General features: G+C 44.0%; 3 protein-coding genes across 16 annotated transcripts in view; 1 reads left to right on the top strand and 2 right to left on the bottom strand.

Annotated features, from left to right (window-relative positions):
• The window catches only part of MED12L (mediator complex subunit 12L), a 300,870-nt gene that overhangs the window by 94,892 nt on the left and 187,351 nt on the right, over positions 1 to 18,627 (top strand). The gene's annotated exons all lie outside the window — the stretch shown is intronic.
• GPR171 (G protein-coupled receptor 171) lies at positions 59 to 7,270 on the bottom strand. Of its 2 annotated transcripts, none has more exons than XM_060197516.1 (2): positions 6,826 to 7,270; positions 59 to 2,537 (listed from the first exon to the last, which is right to left on the bottom strand). In XM_060197516.1, the coding sequence occupies exons 1-2, from the start codon at positions 7,195 to 7,197 to the stop codon at positions 1,533 to 1,535; spliced, it is 1,377 nt and encodes a 458-aa protein (XP_060053499.1). In that variant the 5' UTR covers positions 7,198 to 7,270; the 3' UTR covers positions 59 to 1,532. The 2 variants fall into 2 exon arrangements, with proteins under 2 accessions (XP_060053499.1, XP_060053500.1); XM_060197517.1 differs by lacking the exon at positions 6,826 to 7,270 and adding an exon at positions 6,173 to 6,229.
• P2RY14 (purinergic receptor P2Y14) overlaps positions 15,518 to 18,627 on the bottom strand; it is a 48,128-nt gene continuing 45,018 nt past the window's right edge. For both annotated transcript variants that reach the window (XM_007533939.3, XM_060197519.1), the window contains exon 2: positions 15,518 to 17,162. In XM_007533939.3, coding sequence (XP_007534001.1) covers positions 16,120 to 17,133 — 1,014 coding nt within the window. In that variant the 5' untranslated portion in view covers positions 17,134 to 17,162 and the 3' untranslated portion in view covers positions 15,518 to 16,119. The remainder of the gene's footprint in view (positions 17,163 to 18,627) is intronic.

The raw sequence follows: 18,627 nt of genomic DNA, 5'->3' as shown, positions 1-18,627 counted from the left end.
CCTCTCTGTCTTCCCCTCCTCTCTCCATTTCTCTCTGCCGTATCCAACAACAATGACATCAGTAATAACTACAATGGTAAAACAACAAGGGCAGCAAAAGGGAATAAATAAATATTGTAAAAAAATCATTTGGCCAGTGTTACTGTTTATTTTGTTTTATTTTTAAATACAGAGCTTCTTTTTTTTGTTGTTCAATTTTTTTTTAAATTTATTTATTTATTTTATTTATTCCCTTTTGTTGCCCTTGTTTTATTGTTGTCGTTATTATTGTTGTTGTCGTCATTGTTGGATAGGACAGAGAGAAATGGAGAGAGGAGGGAAAGACAGAGAGAAGGAGAGAAAGACAGACACCTGCAGACCTGCTTCACCGCCTGTGAAGCGACTCCCCTGCAGGTGGGGAGCCGGGGTTCGAACTGGGATCCTTATGCCGGTCCTTGTGCTTTGCACCACCAACAGCGCTTAACCCGCTGCGCTACAGCCCGACTCCCTGTTGTTCAATTTTTATTTCACTGTTCTGTATCTTTTTATATGAGCTTTTAATTCCAAACGGTGGTTTAAGTAGTTACTACAACTTAACTTCTAATGATGAGAAATGTTATAGCATCTGTTTCCTGTTTCTACAGGAGATAAGAAATCACTGGATCTGTCATTCCTAATAGCAGGAAAGGGTTTATTTGTAACTTACAGATAAAAGAGGAGCATTTACTTATATGTTACATTTAAACCTATCCACACATTGATAGGCCTTTTTTTTTATAGAAATAAGTTTTTAGTTATTAAGTTAGAAAGTGACTGAATGCTTAAAAACAAAACAAAACTGGAGTATGTTGTCTTTGAAATTAGGGATTAAAAATTAGTCACACAAGTGGTTTCCTGGAAAAAAAAAAGCTTTTTTTTCCTTCTCTTTGACCTAAAGAGCCTTAAATCGTGTTGCTGAAGGGCATTCTGGCACTTCATAGAGACTGTTTTGCATATTCTATCAAGAAGTTAGTTCCATGTATTTAAATGAATATCTCTGTGCCTATGTTGTAGGCATCCTTTGGGCTTCCAGGATATGACAGTTTTATAAAGGTCCAACATGACTTTTTCATCTTTTTTTGGGGGGGGCAGGGGTTGCAAATATTTTGGTTAAGATTCATTCTTAGCCACAGGTAGGTGGTGTGGCCTGCACGTAGAAATAGAATTTCTGGGTCAGCCAGACCACAATTGCTCACTGTGTCTGTATTTTTGACTTAGCATCTCTCTTCCTTTTTCTTTCTTTTTCATTTTTTGGGGTTCAATATTCAGGGCTAGTTTTTCTTTTTTTTTTTTCCCAGACAGACAGAGGAGAGGGAAACATACCACATACCACAGCACCAACGTTTTCACCATTGTGATGGGGGCCTTGCTTAGACCTGAGTCACACACAGGGCAAAGCAGGTTCACTATCCATGTAAACTCTTTTGCCGACCCTTGGTTCTCTCTTTCTCTTGCCCAGTAGTTTTGTGCTTTGTCCAGCAAGACAGAAAGCAACAGTATGGACAGTCCAGACTTTACACATCATTTTCACAACTCAGCTTTTCTTTCTGAGCTCTGGTCTTCTCGTGAGTGAAAGTCTCAGTGACTGTGGTGCTGAATGCCTTTGAGAGATGATAGTACAGAAAGGGGTCAAAGCACAGGTTGGACACAGACAGGAGGAGCGTGGCCTCCTTGGCTTTGAAGAGGGAAATCCTGGTGGGGCAGTCGGAGGTGACCACCTGGACCTGGCTGAGCGTGTATGGGATGCGGACAATGTGATAGGGCACAAAGCAGACAATGTAGCCGGCAGTCACTAAGAGTATGGTGACAAGCGTCCTCCTCACGAACAGATAGTTGTCATTGTCCTTGTTCCGGTAGAGTTGTCGAGCCACAAGGAAGTTGGATATCAAAATGATGGCTGAGAAATTGAGAAAGATCGCAGTGCATATGAAGTTTGTGAGCAAATGCCAGTTTCTCCCGAGCTCCCTTTTGAACTCCATGCAGCCCACGTTGGGCTTCTCATTGACGTCTCTGATGGGGAGCACCATGTTGGGCACCATGATGAGGAGGACCATCAGCCACACAACGGTCGATAGCATCTTGGCAAAGCCGGGTTCTTGTATCCGGTAAACCTTGTAGCTGTGCATCAGCTGGAGACAGCGATCCAGGCTGACAAACGCCAGGAAGATGATGGACAAGTACATATTAATGTAGATGAGGCAGGCCGTGACCTGACAGTGGAAGATCCTCAGCCTCCAGGGCGCCACGCCCAGGTCCACCACGATCTTGACTGGCAGGGCCAGCGTGAGCAGGAAGTCAGCTGTGAGCAGATTGACTAAGTATATGCTCATGCACCTGGTGTCCCTGTTTTTCTGGGAGAAATCCCAGGCTGCAAAGCAACTGCCGATAATCCCAACGAGGAAAACTAGGTAAAAGAAATACGGGAAAGGCTCCATGTCTCTGTAGATCGGGCAGGAGAGAGACATATTTGCCATCTTATGGGTTAGGAAGAGTATCTCAATTAAGAAGTCCCAAGTAACCTGTAAAAAAAAAAAAAAAAGGAGGGGGCAGGTTAGTAATTAAAATTGGGACCTATGTAAAAGATTTCTTTTCCCTTTCCAAAATTATTTTCCTTTTGAAAAGTCTACTTATGTTATTAGGAGACCTGAACACCTCTGTTAATATGTAGAGCTGGAATCGAACTTGGGGTCCCATGCGTGCAAATACTATGCTCTACCGCTGACCACTTCCCCCAGACACAAGAATTTGATTTTTTTTTTTTTTTTGGGTGGTGGTGGTTTAGTAGTTGCATTTATAATACCACAATCTTTTAATTCTTCCAGCCAAAATTTATTGGTGAACTTACTAGTGAGTATGACCTGGTGGAAAATCTTAAGTTTCAGTGAAAAGGCTGGACTTTCCCGAGTCTGGTTTTAGGAGATGCCACACTGGCTTGTGTCTAGAGACAAGAGCGTATTTCTGACATTACGCTGTGTTCATTCTGCTCGCTAGCTCTTCTGTTGCCAGTTGAGTGGAGAGTTAGTTTGCAGAGGGAGATAAGTGAACAGAAATTCTGAGAAATGGTGAGAGGAAACTAGGGGTAGAATGGTTCGGTTTGGTTGTGGCTGAGCCTAAAGAGTTTGTGAGGCTTCCTGCCTTTTTTTTTTTTTTTTTTTTTTTTTTGTCTCTGCAAAATCAAGGTTCATCCTAGGAACATTTAAAGACTGAGGAAGAAAGGGCAGAGTGGTGGAAGACTTGACAAAAACCAACCATACATTTTTTAAAAGCGTACCTTTTACCTGCTAGAACACTTTCACAAAATCCCCTGTCATCTCTCATTCTAGCAGCAACGGTTGAAGGATTAGGATCTCTGGTGACTGAATGCTTGCTACTTCTCCTTTCATGGTTCTGCTTTCATGCCAGAGGAAAACGATCTAGTCTGTTCAACATGGAGACTGTAGCCACCGGTGGGGACTGAGCAATTGAAAGGTGGCCAGTGCAAATAGTGCAGCATGTTATGAAATTGGTCCAAGCAGCACAGTTTTTTGCTACTTCATATAAATACTACAGTGCTAAGATAGCTCATTGTTGGTCAGTTTGATACTTTTTAAAATGTTAGCTGAGCCATGCTAATACAGTGTTTCTTCTGTTCATTCCTACTTTTCAAAATGAATTCCGTTATAGTTTGCATTTTATTTCTGTGGGTCAGTGCCTTAAGTTTACGTGCCAGTCTTTGAGAAAATGTGTCCAGTGTATTAAAGGCTTCCTAAGAAATGTATGACCGGTGTTAACAAAATTCTCAGAGGGAAGGCTATTTATATTACTATCAAAACAACCAACCAACCTACCTTCCTGCTTCCGTCCCTCCCTCCTTTTCATTGTGGGTTTTCTGGCAATCATAGCATGTTAAGATACATTGAAAACATGGTGATGAAACTCATGAACCAGGTCACATTCCCCCAGATCTGATCTTCAGGTGCTTCCTGAGTCCAGGTTTAACGATGGAGTTTCATCAACTCCCTTTATCCACATACATTCAAATCCTCGAGCTCAGAGAGTTGAGCAGTAGCGCAATAGGTTAAGCACACGTGGCATAAAGCGCGAGGTCCGGCTTAAGGATCTTGGTTTGAGCCCCCGGCTCTCCACCTGCAGGGGAGTGCTTCACAGGCGGTGAAGCTTGTCTGCAGGTGTCTCTCTTTTTCTTCCCCTCTCTGTCTTCCCCTCTCTCCATTTTTATTTGTCCTATTCCACACCGACGACAACAATAATAACTAAAACAGCAATGAAAAACAAGGGTAACAAAAGGGAATAAATAAATAAATATTTTTTTAAAAAAATCCTCAGGCTCAGGGGTTCTACTTGGGTTGTGCATCCTCCTGTGTGTTAAACAAATTTCTCTTATTTTAAACAACTAGAAGATGATGATTTTTGTGTGTCAGCAGGAGAGTACAATTGCTAAATGACACTTTTTTTAAAAAAAAAAGTCTGAATAGTATGTATAGCAAAAACCCATTCTCTTGAATTTTCTCCCACTGAAATTGTTTTTCCCTCACTCTTTGTAGATCATAATTGTTTTAATTATTTAGAGATCCATTGTGTCTGTTTTGGGTGAGACTGTACGAGGGTGGATTGACAAAGCAGAGGTCCGTCAGAGATACATGTGTCTCCCGCTTTTCTCTTTGTGTCAAGTATTGCCACTGGTACTGACCTCAGTGACAGTTTTGCAGCATTCTTTTGTTTTTAAATTTCTTTATTGGGGAATTAATGTTTTACATTCAACAGTAAATACAATAGTTTGTACATGCATAACATTTTTTCTTTTCTGGCAGTGTGCTTAGTAGTTCTTCGATTTTTCCATGTGTGACTTCACTTCCCCAAGTGATAACTGTCATATTTCTCAGTCTCTTACAGTTTGGCGACTACTGATGCTGCTTTGCGCAAGTCCCTGTGTTTCAATCCCCATATCACACACAAGAGCAAAGACTGTCAGTAGTTGTCTTTTACATCCTTACTTCACTAAATAGAGTCACCTGCACGTCCTCGTGTCTAAATCTAGTGTCTAAAACCCCAGCACTCTACTTTGGACTGGTGAGCTTTCTCTTTGTTCTATGTTCTATTCCTGCTTGTGTGCTTTTGATTGTGATAAATCTGGGGACACACAGGGTACTAAGGTTGGAGGGAGGCAGTAGTGACATCTCCACCCCAACTTCAGTCCAGTTGAGGAGACCAGGTCTGACGCTTGGTGTTCTCAGGATTCTTAGTTTGTTAGCTGGCTGTGGCGATCTAAGTGCGTTAATGAATTTCTCAACTCTGTCTTCATGCTTCCTGTGCTCAAAGTCTGCCCTGCCCAGAGATCCTGGGGGAAGCTCATCAGGCCTGGAGCCTCACTCTAGGTTTCCCTGACCTGCTGCGACTTTTTTTTTCCAGGAATCATTTATTTGCACTTTGGTACACCGAAACCTCTTTTTCCCCTCTGGGTTCAGAGCTAGTGTGAGTGTAATGTGATACTCTGTCACCATTCCTCATTTCTCCCCACTTTTTTTTTTTAATTAAAAAAAAACTACTAAGGCATAAGCTTGTGCTCTTGTATTTCTGCTGTGATACAATAACGGTGACCTAAGAATATGTTTCTGTATGTGCTCCCATTGCCTGCACAATGATCAAGTCTCATTTTATACTTATATATAAGGTAAAGAAAATCAGTGGAGTGATTTGCCTTGGTTAATTAATTTTCTATCTAACCAGAACTGATCACGTGTACCACTTGTGAGTAATTTATTTAAACATTATTCCACACACACTTTATTCAGTAGTGCTCAGGAATCAGTGTCATAGCTCGCAGTCTGTGTGTGTCCTATTCTCCCCCCTCCCCCAGCCAGTTATCCTCAGTCTAGATTGCATTGGAAAAACAAGTCTTTTCATTTAGAAACTTTGATTTTTTCAGTTGGGGAGATAGCTCACCAGGTATGGCAGGGTGGCTGAATTGATGTGCATATGTTTGAGCCTCCCAGTACTGCATGAGAGGTGGTCTGGTATCTTCTTTCCCTTTGTCATTCTGTCTCTGTCTGATTGCAAAAGTAACCCCCCCCAAATGGTAAAATGGTGTGTGGCCGAGTCCACAGTTACACACATATACAAAGACTTTTTGATCTTGTTGATTAGAGATGAAACTGACCTATAGCGGTGGTGCTCTCATCTTGCTCGTTCTTTCCCTCTCCTAACATAAACAACAGTCATCTTAGTGCAGTGTTCTCTGAGCTCCACCACCACACATTAAATGAAAAAAACAAAACCAGTTAGTTAGCCTGTGTAAGTCTTGAGATACTCTTAAAGTGCCTGAGAAATTCAAGAGATTTCAGGTTCTCTCTCGTTTCACTAGAATATCCAGTGTTTAGAAAAGTAATCAACAGTAAGCTCATTTGATTAATTTTTAAATGGAATTTGCTGGAAATCACACATTATAATATAAGGGCAAGTCATTCTAAGACTCACTGTGTCCTGTTGTGAAGACAGCATGGCCTTTATCTGTTATAAAGCTGAGTTAGTGAACAGTTAGTTATATATACATAGAAGCATTCAGACTTGTGAGAATTCATCTTTTTTTTTTTTTTTTTTGCGGGGGGGGGGAAGATGGTATCAGTAAAAGAGAATGATCATGGAGTTGACAGTGAGAGTCTGTTTTGAGTTTAGTAATTAATCAGTACCCTCTCACACAGCAATCTTAACTAAACACTGACATTTCTAGTTTACATGGTTTAGACAATAAAGATCATAGATTTCCCTCCTATGGAAAGACATCTGAACATACTAAGTATTCAAAAGTCTTACCTGGGGATAGAGTTTTGAGCCTTGGCTGGCTTGGTGCTGCTTGTCTCCCAAGAAAAGTGAGCTAGCTGTTGGACTGATGATAGCAGAAACCACCCCACTGCAGGTCTCAAAATTTTCTTTCCTTTTTGTGTGGTTTTTGAAATGTTTGACGTAGATGAAGTTGTGGTTTGCAGAGTTTAACTGTGTGATGGTCATGTAGAGGAACTCATTTTGATTTTGGGTATCCTTTCTTTTCTTTCTTTTTCTTTCTTTCCTTCCTTCTTTCGACACTCTTTTAAAAAAATTGTTTATAAAATGCAAGTATTGACAAGACCATAGGATAAGAGAGGTACAATTCCACACAGTTCCCACCACCAGAGCTCTGTATCTCATCCTCTCCCCTGATAGCTTTCCTATTCTTTATCCCTCTGGGATTATGGACCCAGGAACATTGTGGGTTGTAGAAGGTGGAAGGTGTGGCTTCTGTAATTGCATCCCTGCTGGACACGGGCGTTGGCAGGTCGACCCATACTCCCAGCCTGTTTCTCTCTTTTTCTAGTGGGGCAGGGCCCTGGGAATGTGGGGCTTCAGGACACATTGCTGGGGTGGTCTGCCCAGGGAAGGCAGGTTGGCTTCATGGTAGCATCTGGTACCTGGTGACTGAAAAAGCATTAAGATATAAAGCAAAACAAATTGGTAAATAATCAGGAACCTAAAGGCAAGAATATAGCAGCTGAGATTTGGGGGTCTTCATGTTGGAAGAAGCTAGGAAGTCTATTTTAGGTATATTCTAAGGGGCCCATGACTTTACTAATTTTTGCCTGAGCCTGACAGTTACCATGCAGGTGGGCCAAAGGAACTGTCTGGGAACATGGTGTCAGAGTTGGAAATAGGACTAGAAGGCTGGAATAGGGAAGAGAGTAGCTCCCAATTATGGGAAAAGTATATAAATATTGTTAACTATACACCCATCAATTTGATCTGAGGCCCATATTCAGCACTGGAGCCTGTGTAACCTCTGCATCCCTGTAGGTCTGAGCTCACATAATGTGGTCATGGCTAGGAACATTCCAGGCTGCACTAATTGCAGGACCCGTCTTCCTCGGGTTGTAGGTAGAGTATGTTGTTCAACCTCCCTTCAGAGAACGGAACAGTTCCTACCATTGTTGATCCACATTGAGGGCAGGGTCCTATAGGGGCCCACAAAGGGGCCCATTATGTTGTTCCTGATGACAGAGGTGACCAGTGACAGTAGAGAGAGGAATCTGTTAGAAGTCGAGGCTGGGTATGCTTTCTCAAGCAATTCAGATTTGTTTCCTCTTTCATAGGGAGCCTTTTATTTGGTCAGTGAGAGAACCTACCTTTACATGCTTAGGTGTATTTTGTGTCATGATTTTAAAGGACATCAGTTTTTCTGTGCTATGATGAGGGGTTGTGGGCTAAAGATATTAGGTGTTTAGGCAAAATTTATCTGGCACAAGCACACATCAACTTTTCAAAGTTGTAAGTTAAAATACTATTGTATTTCAGAACCTGCTGAGATACCTAATTAACAAAAAGATTTGTCCAGCATTAGTCTGTTAAATTTTTTTTTTTTTGCCTCCAGGGTCATTGCTGGGGCTCAGGGCCTGCACCACGAATCCACTGCTCCTGGGAGCCACGTGTACCACCATTTTGTGGTCTTGTTGTTGTTATTGTTACCATTGTTTTATCATCGTTGTTGTTATTGCTATTGTTGGATAGGACAGAGAGAAATCAAGAGAGGAAGGGGAGATGGGAGAGAGAGAGAAAGATAGACACCTGCAGACCTGTTTCACCACTTGAGAAGTGACCCTCCTGCAGGTGGGGAGCCGGGGGCTCAATTGAACTGGGATCCTTGTGCTTCGTACTATGTGCGCTTAAGCCAGAGTGCTGCTGTCTGGGCCCCAGCCTGTTAGGTTTTATATAGTTTTAATTCCCTTATTCTCTCTTCGGCTCATTGTAGAAATACCTGGAAATTGAGGTAGAGGAGAAAATTTGTTATGCAGAAAGACAGTTACTACTCTTGGTTCATATGCTTTTATCTTTTTTTCTCTGTGTATGCACACTTGTTCAAAATACCATATTGTGCCCACCATTCAAACATCCATTGCAGCTGTTCATCTGACTTAGGAGAACAGACCTGCCATGAACTCCTGTCAGTCTGACCCTAACAGTATAATGGATTGGGACATCTCTTTCTCAAAAAAGTTGGTTATGTGTAAAGGGATCTGTGCAGTAAATAACCGTTCCTCTGCTTCTGACTGAGCACATGCTTAGTGAGCGCCTGGAAGGAGGCCAGCATGGTGGAGGAAGCAGCAGAAAGTTGCTACCTCAGCTGTACCATCGACTCATTTTGTTAAGATCCTTTTCTTGTATAGGCATAGTCTTTACCAAAACAAAAATTCCTTATATGCGAGGAATTGAAGCCAGTAGCTCTCCCATGAGAAGATGCACTCTGGACTGAGCTGCTCCCCCAGTCTTAGGGACACAGAGAGAGAGAGAGAGAGAGAGAGAGAGAGAGAGAGAGAGAACATGAGCTCATGTCCTAAACTTATTTTGGGTAGTCCCCCCCCCAAAAAAAATATAATGGAGCCACTTTTAATGTAAACCTATTTTAGAATCAGTTACCTTACAGAATAATTACAAAGATAGCACAGAGTTCCCATAATCCCACTCTTATTTTTTCCAGTCACTAATTTATTTTTTTTTAAACTGCTGAGAAAGTTGACAGACAACCCAGTCAGAGTCTAGATATGCTTGCTGCTTCACTGGTCTCGGATATGCTGGGGTTCCTCTCCATTTTTCACATGTAATTTGTGGTGTAGCCTTTCCAAGATAATAAGCAGCAAGGCAGAAGAAGACTCCAAAATAGGAAATAAACCTCTCTTGGAACTCACTTTTAAAAGAAAAATTTCCACAACTCACTTTTCCCCCCATTCACTAAAGACGGTAGTTTTTCAGAGTGCATTTTCTTAGTGTTCTTAGGGAATCATACGCCATGACTAACCTAGTACTTGTGAAGCCCATGTGAGAAGAATGAGGGGAGGTTATTCCCTCCTTGCCTTAGTCAGTCACGACTATGAAATATGAAATATTACGAAATATGACTTAATTCACTACTTTCATGGATGTTTTGGCTGTGTAAAATACAAAAGATAAAATGAAGCCACAGCGTCTTACAGCCTGTGGGTTGAGATACCTATGTCATCAATCCTCCCACCCACATATCACATGAAATCACGCTTTCAGTTTTACTGAACATAAATACCAAACCGTGGAAGTGTCATTTTAAAAAGTGATTCATTCATTTGTTCGTAGAATTATTTATTTGCCACCAGAGTTATCACTGGCACTCAGTACCAGCATGACGTAGATGCTACTCCAAGTGGCCATTTACCCTTTTCGATGATGATGACGACAACAATAATAGAGACAGAGAGAACTGGCGTGAGAGCGGACAGACAGACATCTTCAGCACCACTTCACTGCTCATGAGGCAACAGATACTGACTGACTGCAGGTGCCTCTCAGCTCTGACTGAGAAGACGTTGAAATCCATAGATGGTTGAAGTGTACAGGTGGAGAGGCAGGGTTGGCAGGAACGGCACTGGGGAACACACACTTAGGGCTCTGACTGCCTGGTGGCCCAGGCCACCCTCACCACCACCTCAGTGCAAAGTCACCTGAGAAGCGAGCGACCAGCAGGGTGTATGTTTGGGGACTGTCAGAGACTGGGTGCTGGAGACTGAGCAGAAGGATCTGTGGGAGGAAAGGGTTGAGCTGAGTTCTGGGTGCTGAGAGACTTTGATGAGGAAGCAATGCTCAGACTGTGGGAGGAGAAGATGGGAACATGATGCTTCTGGTTCAGCATCCCCAGTGAGCCTGCCACAGTGAAGTGTGAGAGTCGGGAGAAAGTGGACAAGTGAGGAGATGGTTGCTGCCCACACAATGAGGGTCCAAATATAGATAGAGAAATAAACATTCATTAAAAAAATATATTGCACCAGGGTTAGGTCCCTGCACAACTCCGCAGTGACCATTTTTTGGGGGGATATAAGGATAGAGCCAGAGAGAAGATAGTCAAGAGGAAGGAGGGAGGGAAAAACAAATAGAAGAGGTACTGGCATTTTTTTTTTTTTTACAGCAACATGTTATTATTAACAAGGTAAGTGAACTTGAAATTGACTTTTCATTTATAAGCAATTGAAGCTTATTATTTCAGTCAGTAAATTATCAGAGCACGTTGGTACTCCTTCCGAAGGCTAGTATTTTGTTTATATTTATTTTACCAGAGCACTGTTCATATCTGGCTTATGGTGGTACAGGGCTTGAACCTGGGACCTTGATGCCTCAGGAATGAGAGTCTTTTTGCATCTCTATTCTGCTATCTCCGCAGCCCCGAAGGCTTGTATTTTAAAGTAGATCATAAACAAAAGCTTGAAAAAAAGTACAGTACAAATTCTGTGTACAGACTCCTGGAGGTTATTAAAGGGACTATCAGAACACTGCGTTGAGTAATATGGAGAATAGACTCTGAGAGTCAGTAGGGAGTGGAACAAGAAGAAAACAAGCCCCAGGACTGTCATGCACAGGTGACATGGGTTAGGGAGGGGAGGGGAAGTCTGCTCACTCTGGGCCTAGTCTGAGGCAGATGTGTGTGAATTTCTTCTTCTAGCGTTTGCCCTTCTTCCCTAGCCAGTCAACAGCGTCAGGTTGAGCCTGATGTAAAGTTTCGAGACCTCCTTTGAATCTGGAGAGGTGGCAGTCGTTGACTATGTGGGTTGACTATTTGTGTGAATTAGAGCTGGTGACACCTACAGGCTGAGAAGAGAACAGCAAGCTGATATGTCGTCCCCGAACTTGAAGGGAAGTGGGCAGAGGGGTTGGATGGAGACCTTCACCATGGCTGTCAGAAAAAACACAGGATTAAGCAAGTACCTTCAGAATGTGGCCCGAGAGCTGGTACAGTGGACGAGCTCCCAAGTTCCATCACTGTGGCCAGAGTGGTGCTCCAGTTTCCAGTCCCTCTCACTGACAAAAACATATTTTTAACAAATCATGGAGTCCCATAAGCTTTTACTACTGAAAATATTTTCTGTCTGTCATAGTTGTGACCATTCGGTATTTATCCCACCTGCCCCATGCTTATCTCCTCAGATAGGAGTGGAGTTGCCAGCACTTCCTGTCCCCTGAAGAGCCTGGAACTGCTTTGAGAGCACCTTGTCTTGTGGAATGAATTGCGTCTTTTTCTGTAGCTCATCTGTGGATACAGGTTATGAGAATTTACTGCAAGTAAAGCAACACAACACTTAATCATTTCGTGGTGTAAAACGATCAAAGTATTTTGAAAGATGGCCCAGAGGAAAGGCAAGCTATGTTTGTTTAAAAAAAAAATTATTGGGGCAGGGGGCGTGTCCTGCCGTGAAGTGCAGCCAGCATAGGGGGGACAGGTGACCCAAAGGAAGTCGTGGCTTTCACTGTTGATGACCACATTGTATCTCTTCTCCCCACCATAAACACTCATAGCTTGACAGCACTGTTTACTGAAAAGGAAATCCCATGTTGTTTTCAGGGGGTTGGGGGCAGGGAGGGATGGTCTGTTTGTTTTGAAATTTTTGAGCTCTTTTCTAAAAATTGTTTTTATGTGTGAGAGAGGCAGCAAGACAAGAACAGTACTCAACTCTAGCATCTAGTGATCTTGGGGCCTCCAGGCTTGTAAGTCCTGTTCTCTAATGTGGTGTCTTATCTCCCCAGCCCTTATGCTCCTACCTCTTGATATTACAGATACTCTATCATTAACTATTTTTTTTTCCCCTTCTCCAGAATCAGGTAAGGGCTGGCAGAACTAATGGCTTATACATTACCCCCACCTTCCTCCAGACAAAGCAAAGCTCACAAAGTGGTGTTTTCTAGAGTTTGTACATTAGTCTTTCAGATGAAACCAGTGTGTCTTTCTCATTTGGAGTTGACCAAAAAAAAAAAAAAAAAAAAGTACAACTGAAACTCCTCTCCTGCAGTGAACAGAATTTATTTCCTAGTTGTGGACCTGGGTTAACCGAGGGAGGGGCTGAGTGGATGGAGCCCGGGCTGGGTCCGACCATTTCCTCAGCTGCCTTTGTGATGTTTGTTTCAAGTGGTAACAAGCTGTTCTGCTCTCCTTTTATGGTAGCAGAATGAGAGAAGCACTCATAGACACTATGTCTTCACAGCATGCTCCATTCCCCAAGAATTTCTTCATATATCAGGGACTTTGGCACCTTGGTCACAACCCCTCCCAGCCTACAAGCAGTGGATTCGGGCATGGTGCCTGGCTGTTGTGGTCATCCAGGTGCCCTGCTGTTGGAGAACAGCTGGGCTCTGGGATAGTGTTGGGACAAGAGCAGGGAACAGTGAGTTTCCAGGTAGAAGAGCTTTTCTTTGACTGCTGGGAAAAGAGGCCAAGGAGAGAAGAGGCAAACAAGAGCGGAGCTGGTGATGGTGCTTGCTAATAGATCCCATGGGGTTCTGATAGCGAAGTGGGCATATTTCCTGTGTGATCTTTTTTTATTATAATAATCTTTGCTACCTTGATTCTTCTCATCTCAAATGACTTGTTTTATAAGTTCTTCAGGGGTGTGTGTGTGTGTGTGTGTGTGTATAATCGAATCAATTTTGTTCCCACACAGCATCTCAGTGCAGTGAAAGGAGACACAAGGATTCTCATTAAAGAGGGGAGTTAGACACAGTCAAGATGCACTTTTGAGCATCATCCTAATAGATCTCTGCATTCTAGGTGTTGCAGAGTAGCCACTAGATAAGGAATTTCAGAATCTGATAAGTCCTATCTTCACCAGAGATGTGTTTCAATTGCTGCTCCCCACAGTTCCAAATTGGAATTTGATACAGGAAGCAGGGGGAAGCCTTGGGCTGGGTGGTCTGGATCTGTCCTGGAGAGACCCCGACCTTCAGCTCACAGTCTGACCCTTCAGTTTTCCCACACACCTCCCTGACTCCCCTCCCGCATTCTTTTCTTTTTGCTTTTACCAGGTCTTTACCAGTCTAGGCCAGTATTTCAGAGTGAGAGAGCACTGAACCGTCCTCCACGGGAGGTTCAAACCTGGGCGCTTCACAGGGCAAGACATGATCTCCACATTAATTCACGATGCCAGTACTCTGCCACTTTATTTGTGTATGGGCTGGGACTTCACATGCGCACCCTTTCACCGCCTCCAGGCTGTGTTCTCTTTCAGAAAGGACAGACACCACAGCATCAGAGCTCAAACATGTGGTGCTGCCAGGACTCAAACCTGGGCCATGTGCATAGTAAGGCAGGCGCCCTACCTGGTGAGCTCTACCTCCAGCCCCAGCATTTTGTTCTGTTGTCTCTCTGTAACCTGAAGGTTGTAGCTCCCCAGTCACTGTTCAGGCTTCACAGTGTCCTCTCCTACAGTGCACGCTCCTTCTTGAAAATGGTGCCTTTCTCATACTGACCTGGAAGCAACGGAAGTGATCTGTGTGACTTAAGTGCTTTGCCGTCCTCTAGGACCCCAGTGGGGGCCGCAGAAGCACCAGCGGTTACGTGTTTGTTCTGGGTAGAGTGGCGATAGTGCCGAACTAGCACAGAAGCCTTCCTTCATCCTTGACCACACAGAGAGCAGGCTTGTTTTCCCAGGCTCACTAGCTGCTTTGAGACGACTTGGTCGTTTTTGAGAAAGGACACTTGGCCCAGAGTTGAGCCACAGGGTCCAGCCTGAGGCAGGAGGCAGGTGCAGTGCCTGAGCCCCTTTCCAGCTCTTGCTCAGCTTAAGGTGTGTTTTCTGAGCTCCCTCAAAAGTCAGAGGAGGTCTCAGAGTGCTTGAAACAGCAGCAGCAAGTAGAATTCTTGCATTCCCTGCCTGCCTTCTCTCAGTAAGTGTAATCGAGCTAGTTACAGAGAGTCCTGACTATGAAGAAATCTGCTAATTTTTTCTCACAGCTTACTAAGAAAAGCTGAGAATATTAAAAATAATTTTTATTAGTACACATACCGTAAATCATGAAATGTATACATATACATGTACATATAATGTGTGCACATAGTTAAGCATGACTTAAAGAAATGAGAAAATTGTACAGCTTGGACTGAATGTCTTCTAGGCTCCTAGTAGCAGAGAAGAAAAATCAGTTTTGATAGCCATCAACCACATTACGTATCTCCACATATTAGTTCAGCTTTTTTTCCAGAAAGTTTTATTTTCTGTGTGGTTCCTCACTTGTCACTATAATTTTGAGGTTTCCTTAACCCTACATATTTTTGTTTAGTCAAGTTCATTTGCTTTCTAAGAAAACTGTACCTCCTCTAGCCCCCAGAGAATAAGTTATGTTGCTAGCCTGGTGGTGGTGACGTGTGTGTGTGTGTGTGTGTGTGTTTGTACACATGTACTTGTACATGTTCCCTTATTTTTTTCCTCTTACCATTTGAACAGGGAGAGTTGTGTGCCCACACCCAGCTTCCCTCTGTAGAGTCCGCTTAGGAATACTCAGCACCAGAAAGCCAAGCCCTTGAAGTGGCGTAGCAAGTCTTCATATCACGCAAATGTATCTTTAGATCATCTTCAAAATGGGATTAGGATAACCTTCCTTCCTCCATTCCTTCCTCCCTCCCTCCCTCCCTCCCTTCTTTCCTTCCTCCCTCCCTCCCTCCCCTTTCTTTCTCTTTCTTTCTTTCTTTCTTTCTTTCTTTCTTTCTTTCTTTCTTTCTTTCTTTCTTTCTGCAAACTATTTAGCTTGTGCCAGATTTCCCTTGAAATGCATGAGATAGATCAGTAGTTTTCTTTTTGGTGATTTCTTGTCTGCTTATCCTTTTTTTTTTTTATATATATAGCAGAACACTTAAACTTCATCACAAAATAGGCCTCTAGCCATAAACTCTGCCTGCTTCTGAGTTGAGTTTTAATGACCTTGTTGGGGGCGGGGGGGGGGAACTCTCATAACTTGCTGACCTAACTCTTGTGCTTAGAGAAGGAAGCTGGCTCCCATGTATTGCCTAATTGCTTCCTATTTTCTTGAGTTGCTGTTTAAAGTGCTGCATGAGTTGACCAGGCTGGTAATTGTCACCCTTCTCTTTTGAAGAAAATGAGCTTGAGTAATGCGTGTCTTCTTCCTTCTCTGATGGGACCCAAAAGGGAGACTTACCGCTTCCTTATCACTACTAGATTGGATGGCTGTACCCAGAGGTGATGCTTATCACTAGTGTAACTCATGCCTCATTCACTCGTTTTGTTCAGTCCCTGGAGACACTGCACACACTGATGTGCTCTGGAAGGTGGCGGGCATTCACAGAGTGTCTATGCTTTCGTGAGTTGTATTTCCCCTCCTGGTTCTGGAAGTCTCTGAGTCGTTCGGTGCACTGAAGGCGATGTGAAGCTTCTTGCATAAGGTCTCCCGAAATGGCTGGCAGAGGAAGAAGTAGATGACAGGGTCCAGGCAGACATTGGCGGCCGACAGCAGCAGAGTGAATTCTTTGATGTAGAGCAGGGTCTCCTTGGCCTGGCAGGTATACCGGTCTTCCGTCTGACTCTGCGTGTAGGGGATCCTGGCCACGTGGTAGGGCACAAAGCAGACCACGAAGACGAACATGATGCTGAAGATGTTCCGGCTCGACTTCTTCTTGACAAAAATGGAGTTCTTCCTGGATTTGAGGTGGGACTTGAAGATTTTTCTGGTGATGGCCGTGTAGAAGACGATCAGCAGGAAGAAGACCGTCCAGAAGATGCCCACGAAGATGTAGCTAGAGGCTTTGTGCCACCTGCGCCCCAGTGGGCTCTTGAGGTCCACGCACTTGATGTGCGTCTTGTTCTTGACCGGCTGGTTGGTGAGGATGATGTTGGGGGTGGCCAGGAGGAGGACGAGGAGCCACACCGACACCGACAGGAGCTTGCTGTAGTTCACTGACTGCACAAGAGACGGCGAGAGGGGCTTGACGATCTTGTAGTACCTGTCGAAGCTGATGAGCCCGAAGAAGACGATGCTGACGTACATGTTAACGTAGAAGAGCACCGCCGAGACCCGGCACACGAACACGTTTAGCTGCCAGGGCGCCAGGACCGAGTCGCTGAAGATCTTGAAGGGGAAGGTCAGGTTCATCACGCAGTCGGCCACCACTATGTTCTTGAGATAGACGATGAAGCTCTTGGAGCTGGGCACGTAGAAGAAGATCCAGCCGGACACGCCGTTGAGCAGCAGCCCCACCGTGAAGATCACGGAGTACATCACGGGGACGATCTGCTGCGTGATGAGCAGGTTGCGGGCGCAGGAGTCCTCCGGTGGCGCCGCTGAGGTGGAATTCATCTTCTCCCGCTGACCCCCACGGGCACGGCCTGGAAAAGGACGAGACACTGTCACTCAAGGGACCACCCATCCACGGGTCCTTCAGGCTGTAAGGTAGAGGCAGGGACCGTCACCCCCATTTCTGAAACCCTCTCCCCTTAGGCTAATTATTAGAGACTTATTTCATGAGAAATAGAGGGAGAGGAAGTCCCAAAGGATAGAACTTGGGACCTCGTGCTTGTCAGTCCAGAGTGCCTACCACTGCACCACCTCCTAGGCTGCCAGGTTAGTGTGATTATTCATGAATGAGAACCCGAACGTCCCTTTGATAGATGTGGTGTCCGAGATCAGACCAAGGACTCCAGGCATGCATGTCCTAATTTCTCCTTGCTGCTCCGCCTCCCTGGCTGCACCACCAGGTTTCTGTTATAAGTTTGACGCTCCGTCTACTCTCCCTCCTCCCGCCTCACTTCTGTCCATTCAAAAAGGGAAGATGAAAGTAGACAAACGGCAGGGAAGAAAAACTAGAGAAGCAACTCATCTGAGAACCATAGGTAATGTAGGGCCCAGCATTGCTCTAAGGTCCTCTCAGTCCCCGGCAAATCTTCAGGACAGATTCATTTGCTATAGTCTCAGCAGGTATTAAAACTGTACTAACATAATTAATCTGTTTATTTTTCTCATAAATCTTGCATATGTGTTGGCTTAAGAGCTATTGATAGCGGGGAAGCAATTACAGAAGCCAGACCTTCCACCTTCTGCATCACACAATGACCTTGGGTCCATACTCCCAGAGGGTTAAAGAATAGGAAAGCTATCGGGAAGGGATGGGATACGGAGAGCTGGTGGTGGGAATTGTGTGGAGTTTTACCCATCTTATCCTATGGTTTTGTCAGTGTTTCCTTTTTATTAATTAGATAAAAGCTATTGATAGAAATTTTTTAAAATAGGCTATTTTTTAAAAGCCTGTGTTATGTTGATTTTGGAAATAGGTCTGACAAGTATAGACATCTGAATGTAACTGTGTTTTGGACATGGAATTTAGAGGATATATATATATATTTCCTTTTGTTGTGCTTGTTTTTTATTGTTGCAGTTATTATTGTTGTTATTGATGTTGTCGTTGTTAGGACAGAGAGAAAGGGAGCGACGAGGGGAAGACAAAGCGAGGAGAGAAAGATAGACACCTGCAGACCTGCTTCACCACCTGCGAAGTGACTCCCCTACCGAACCGAGCCGGGGGCTTGAACCAGGATCCTTAAGCTGGTCCTAGCACTTTGTGCCACATGCGCTTAACCCACTGAGCTACCGCCCGACTCCCTAGAGGACCTTTTAAAATTGATCCTTTCTGTGATTCTTTCCCAACCCCCACTGGAAAATTCATTTTAATTTTTGTGCATTAAAAAAAAGAACACGAAACAGGGGCCAGGTGGTGGCACACCTGGTTGAGTGCACATGTGATAGAACTTAAGGACCTGAGTTGAAGCCCCTGGTCCCCATCTGCAGGGGGGAAAA

This window comes from Erinaceus europaeus, chromosome 9 (assembly GCF_950295315.1).
Source record: "Erinaceus europaeus chromosome 9, mEriEur2.1, whole genome shotgun sequence".
NCBI classification, from domain to species: Eukaryota; Metazoa; Chordata; class Mammalia; order Eulipotyphla; family Erinaceidae; genus Erinaceus; species Erinaceus europaeus.
The sequence above is the reverse complement of the archived record's forward strand: the minus strand, read 5'-3'. Positions and strand labels throughout refer to the sequence as shown.

Bases quoted from the DNA above. Each gene is read 5' to 3' on its own strand.
- GPR171 (XM_060197516.1), bottom strand. From the start codon at position 7,197: ATGAGATACAGAGCTCTGGTGGTGGGAACTGTGTGGAATTGTACCTCT. The intron at 2,538-6,825 runs GTAAGACTTTTG...TTTTTTTTACAG, and splicing joins GCTCAAAACTCTATCCCCAG to GTTACTTGGGACTTCTTAAT.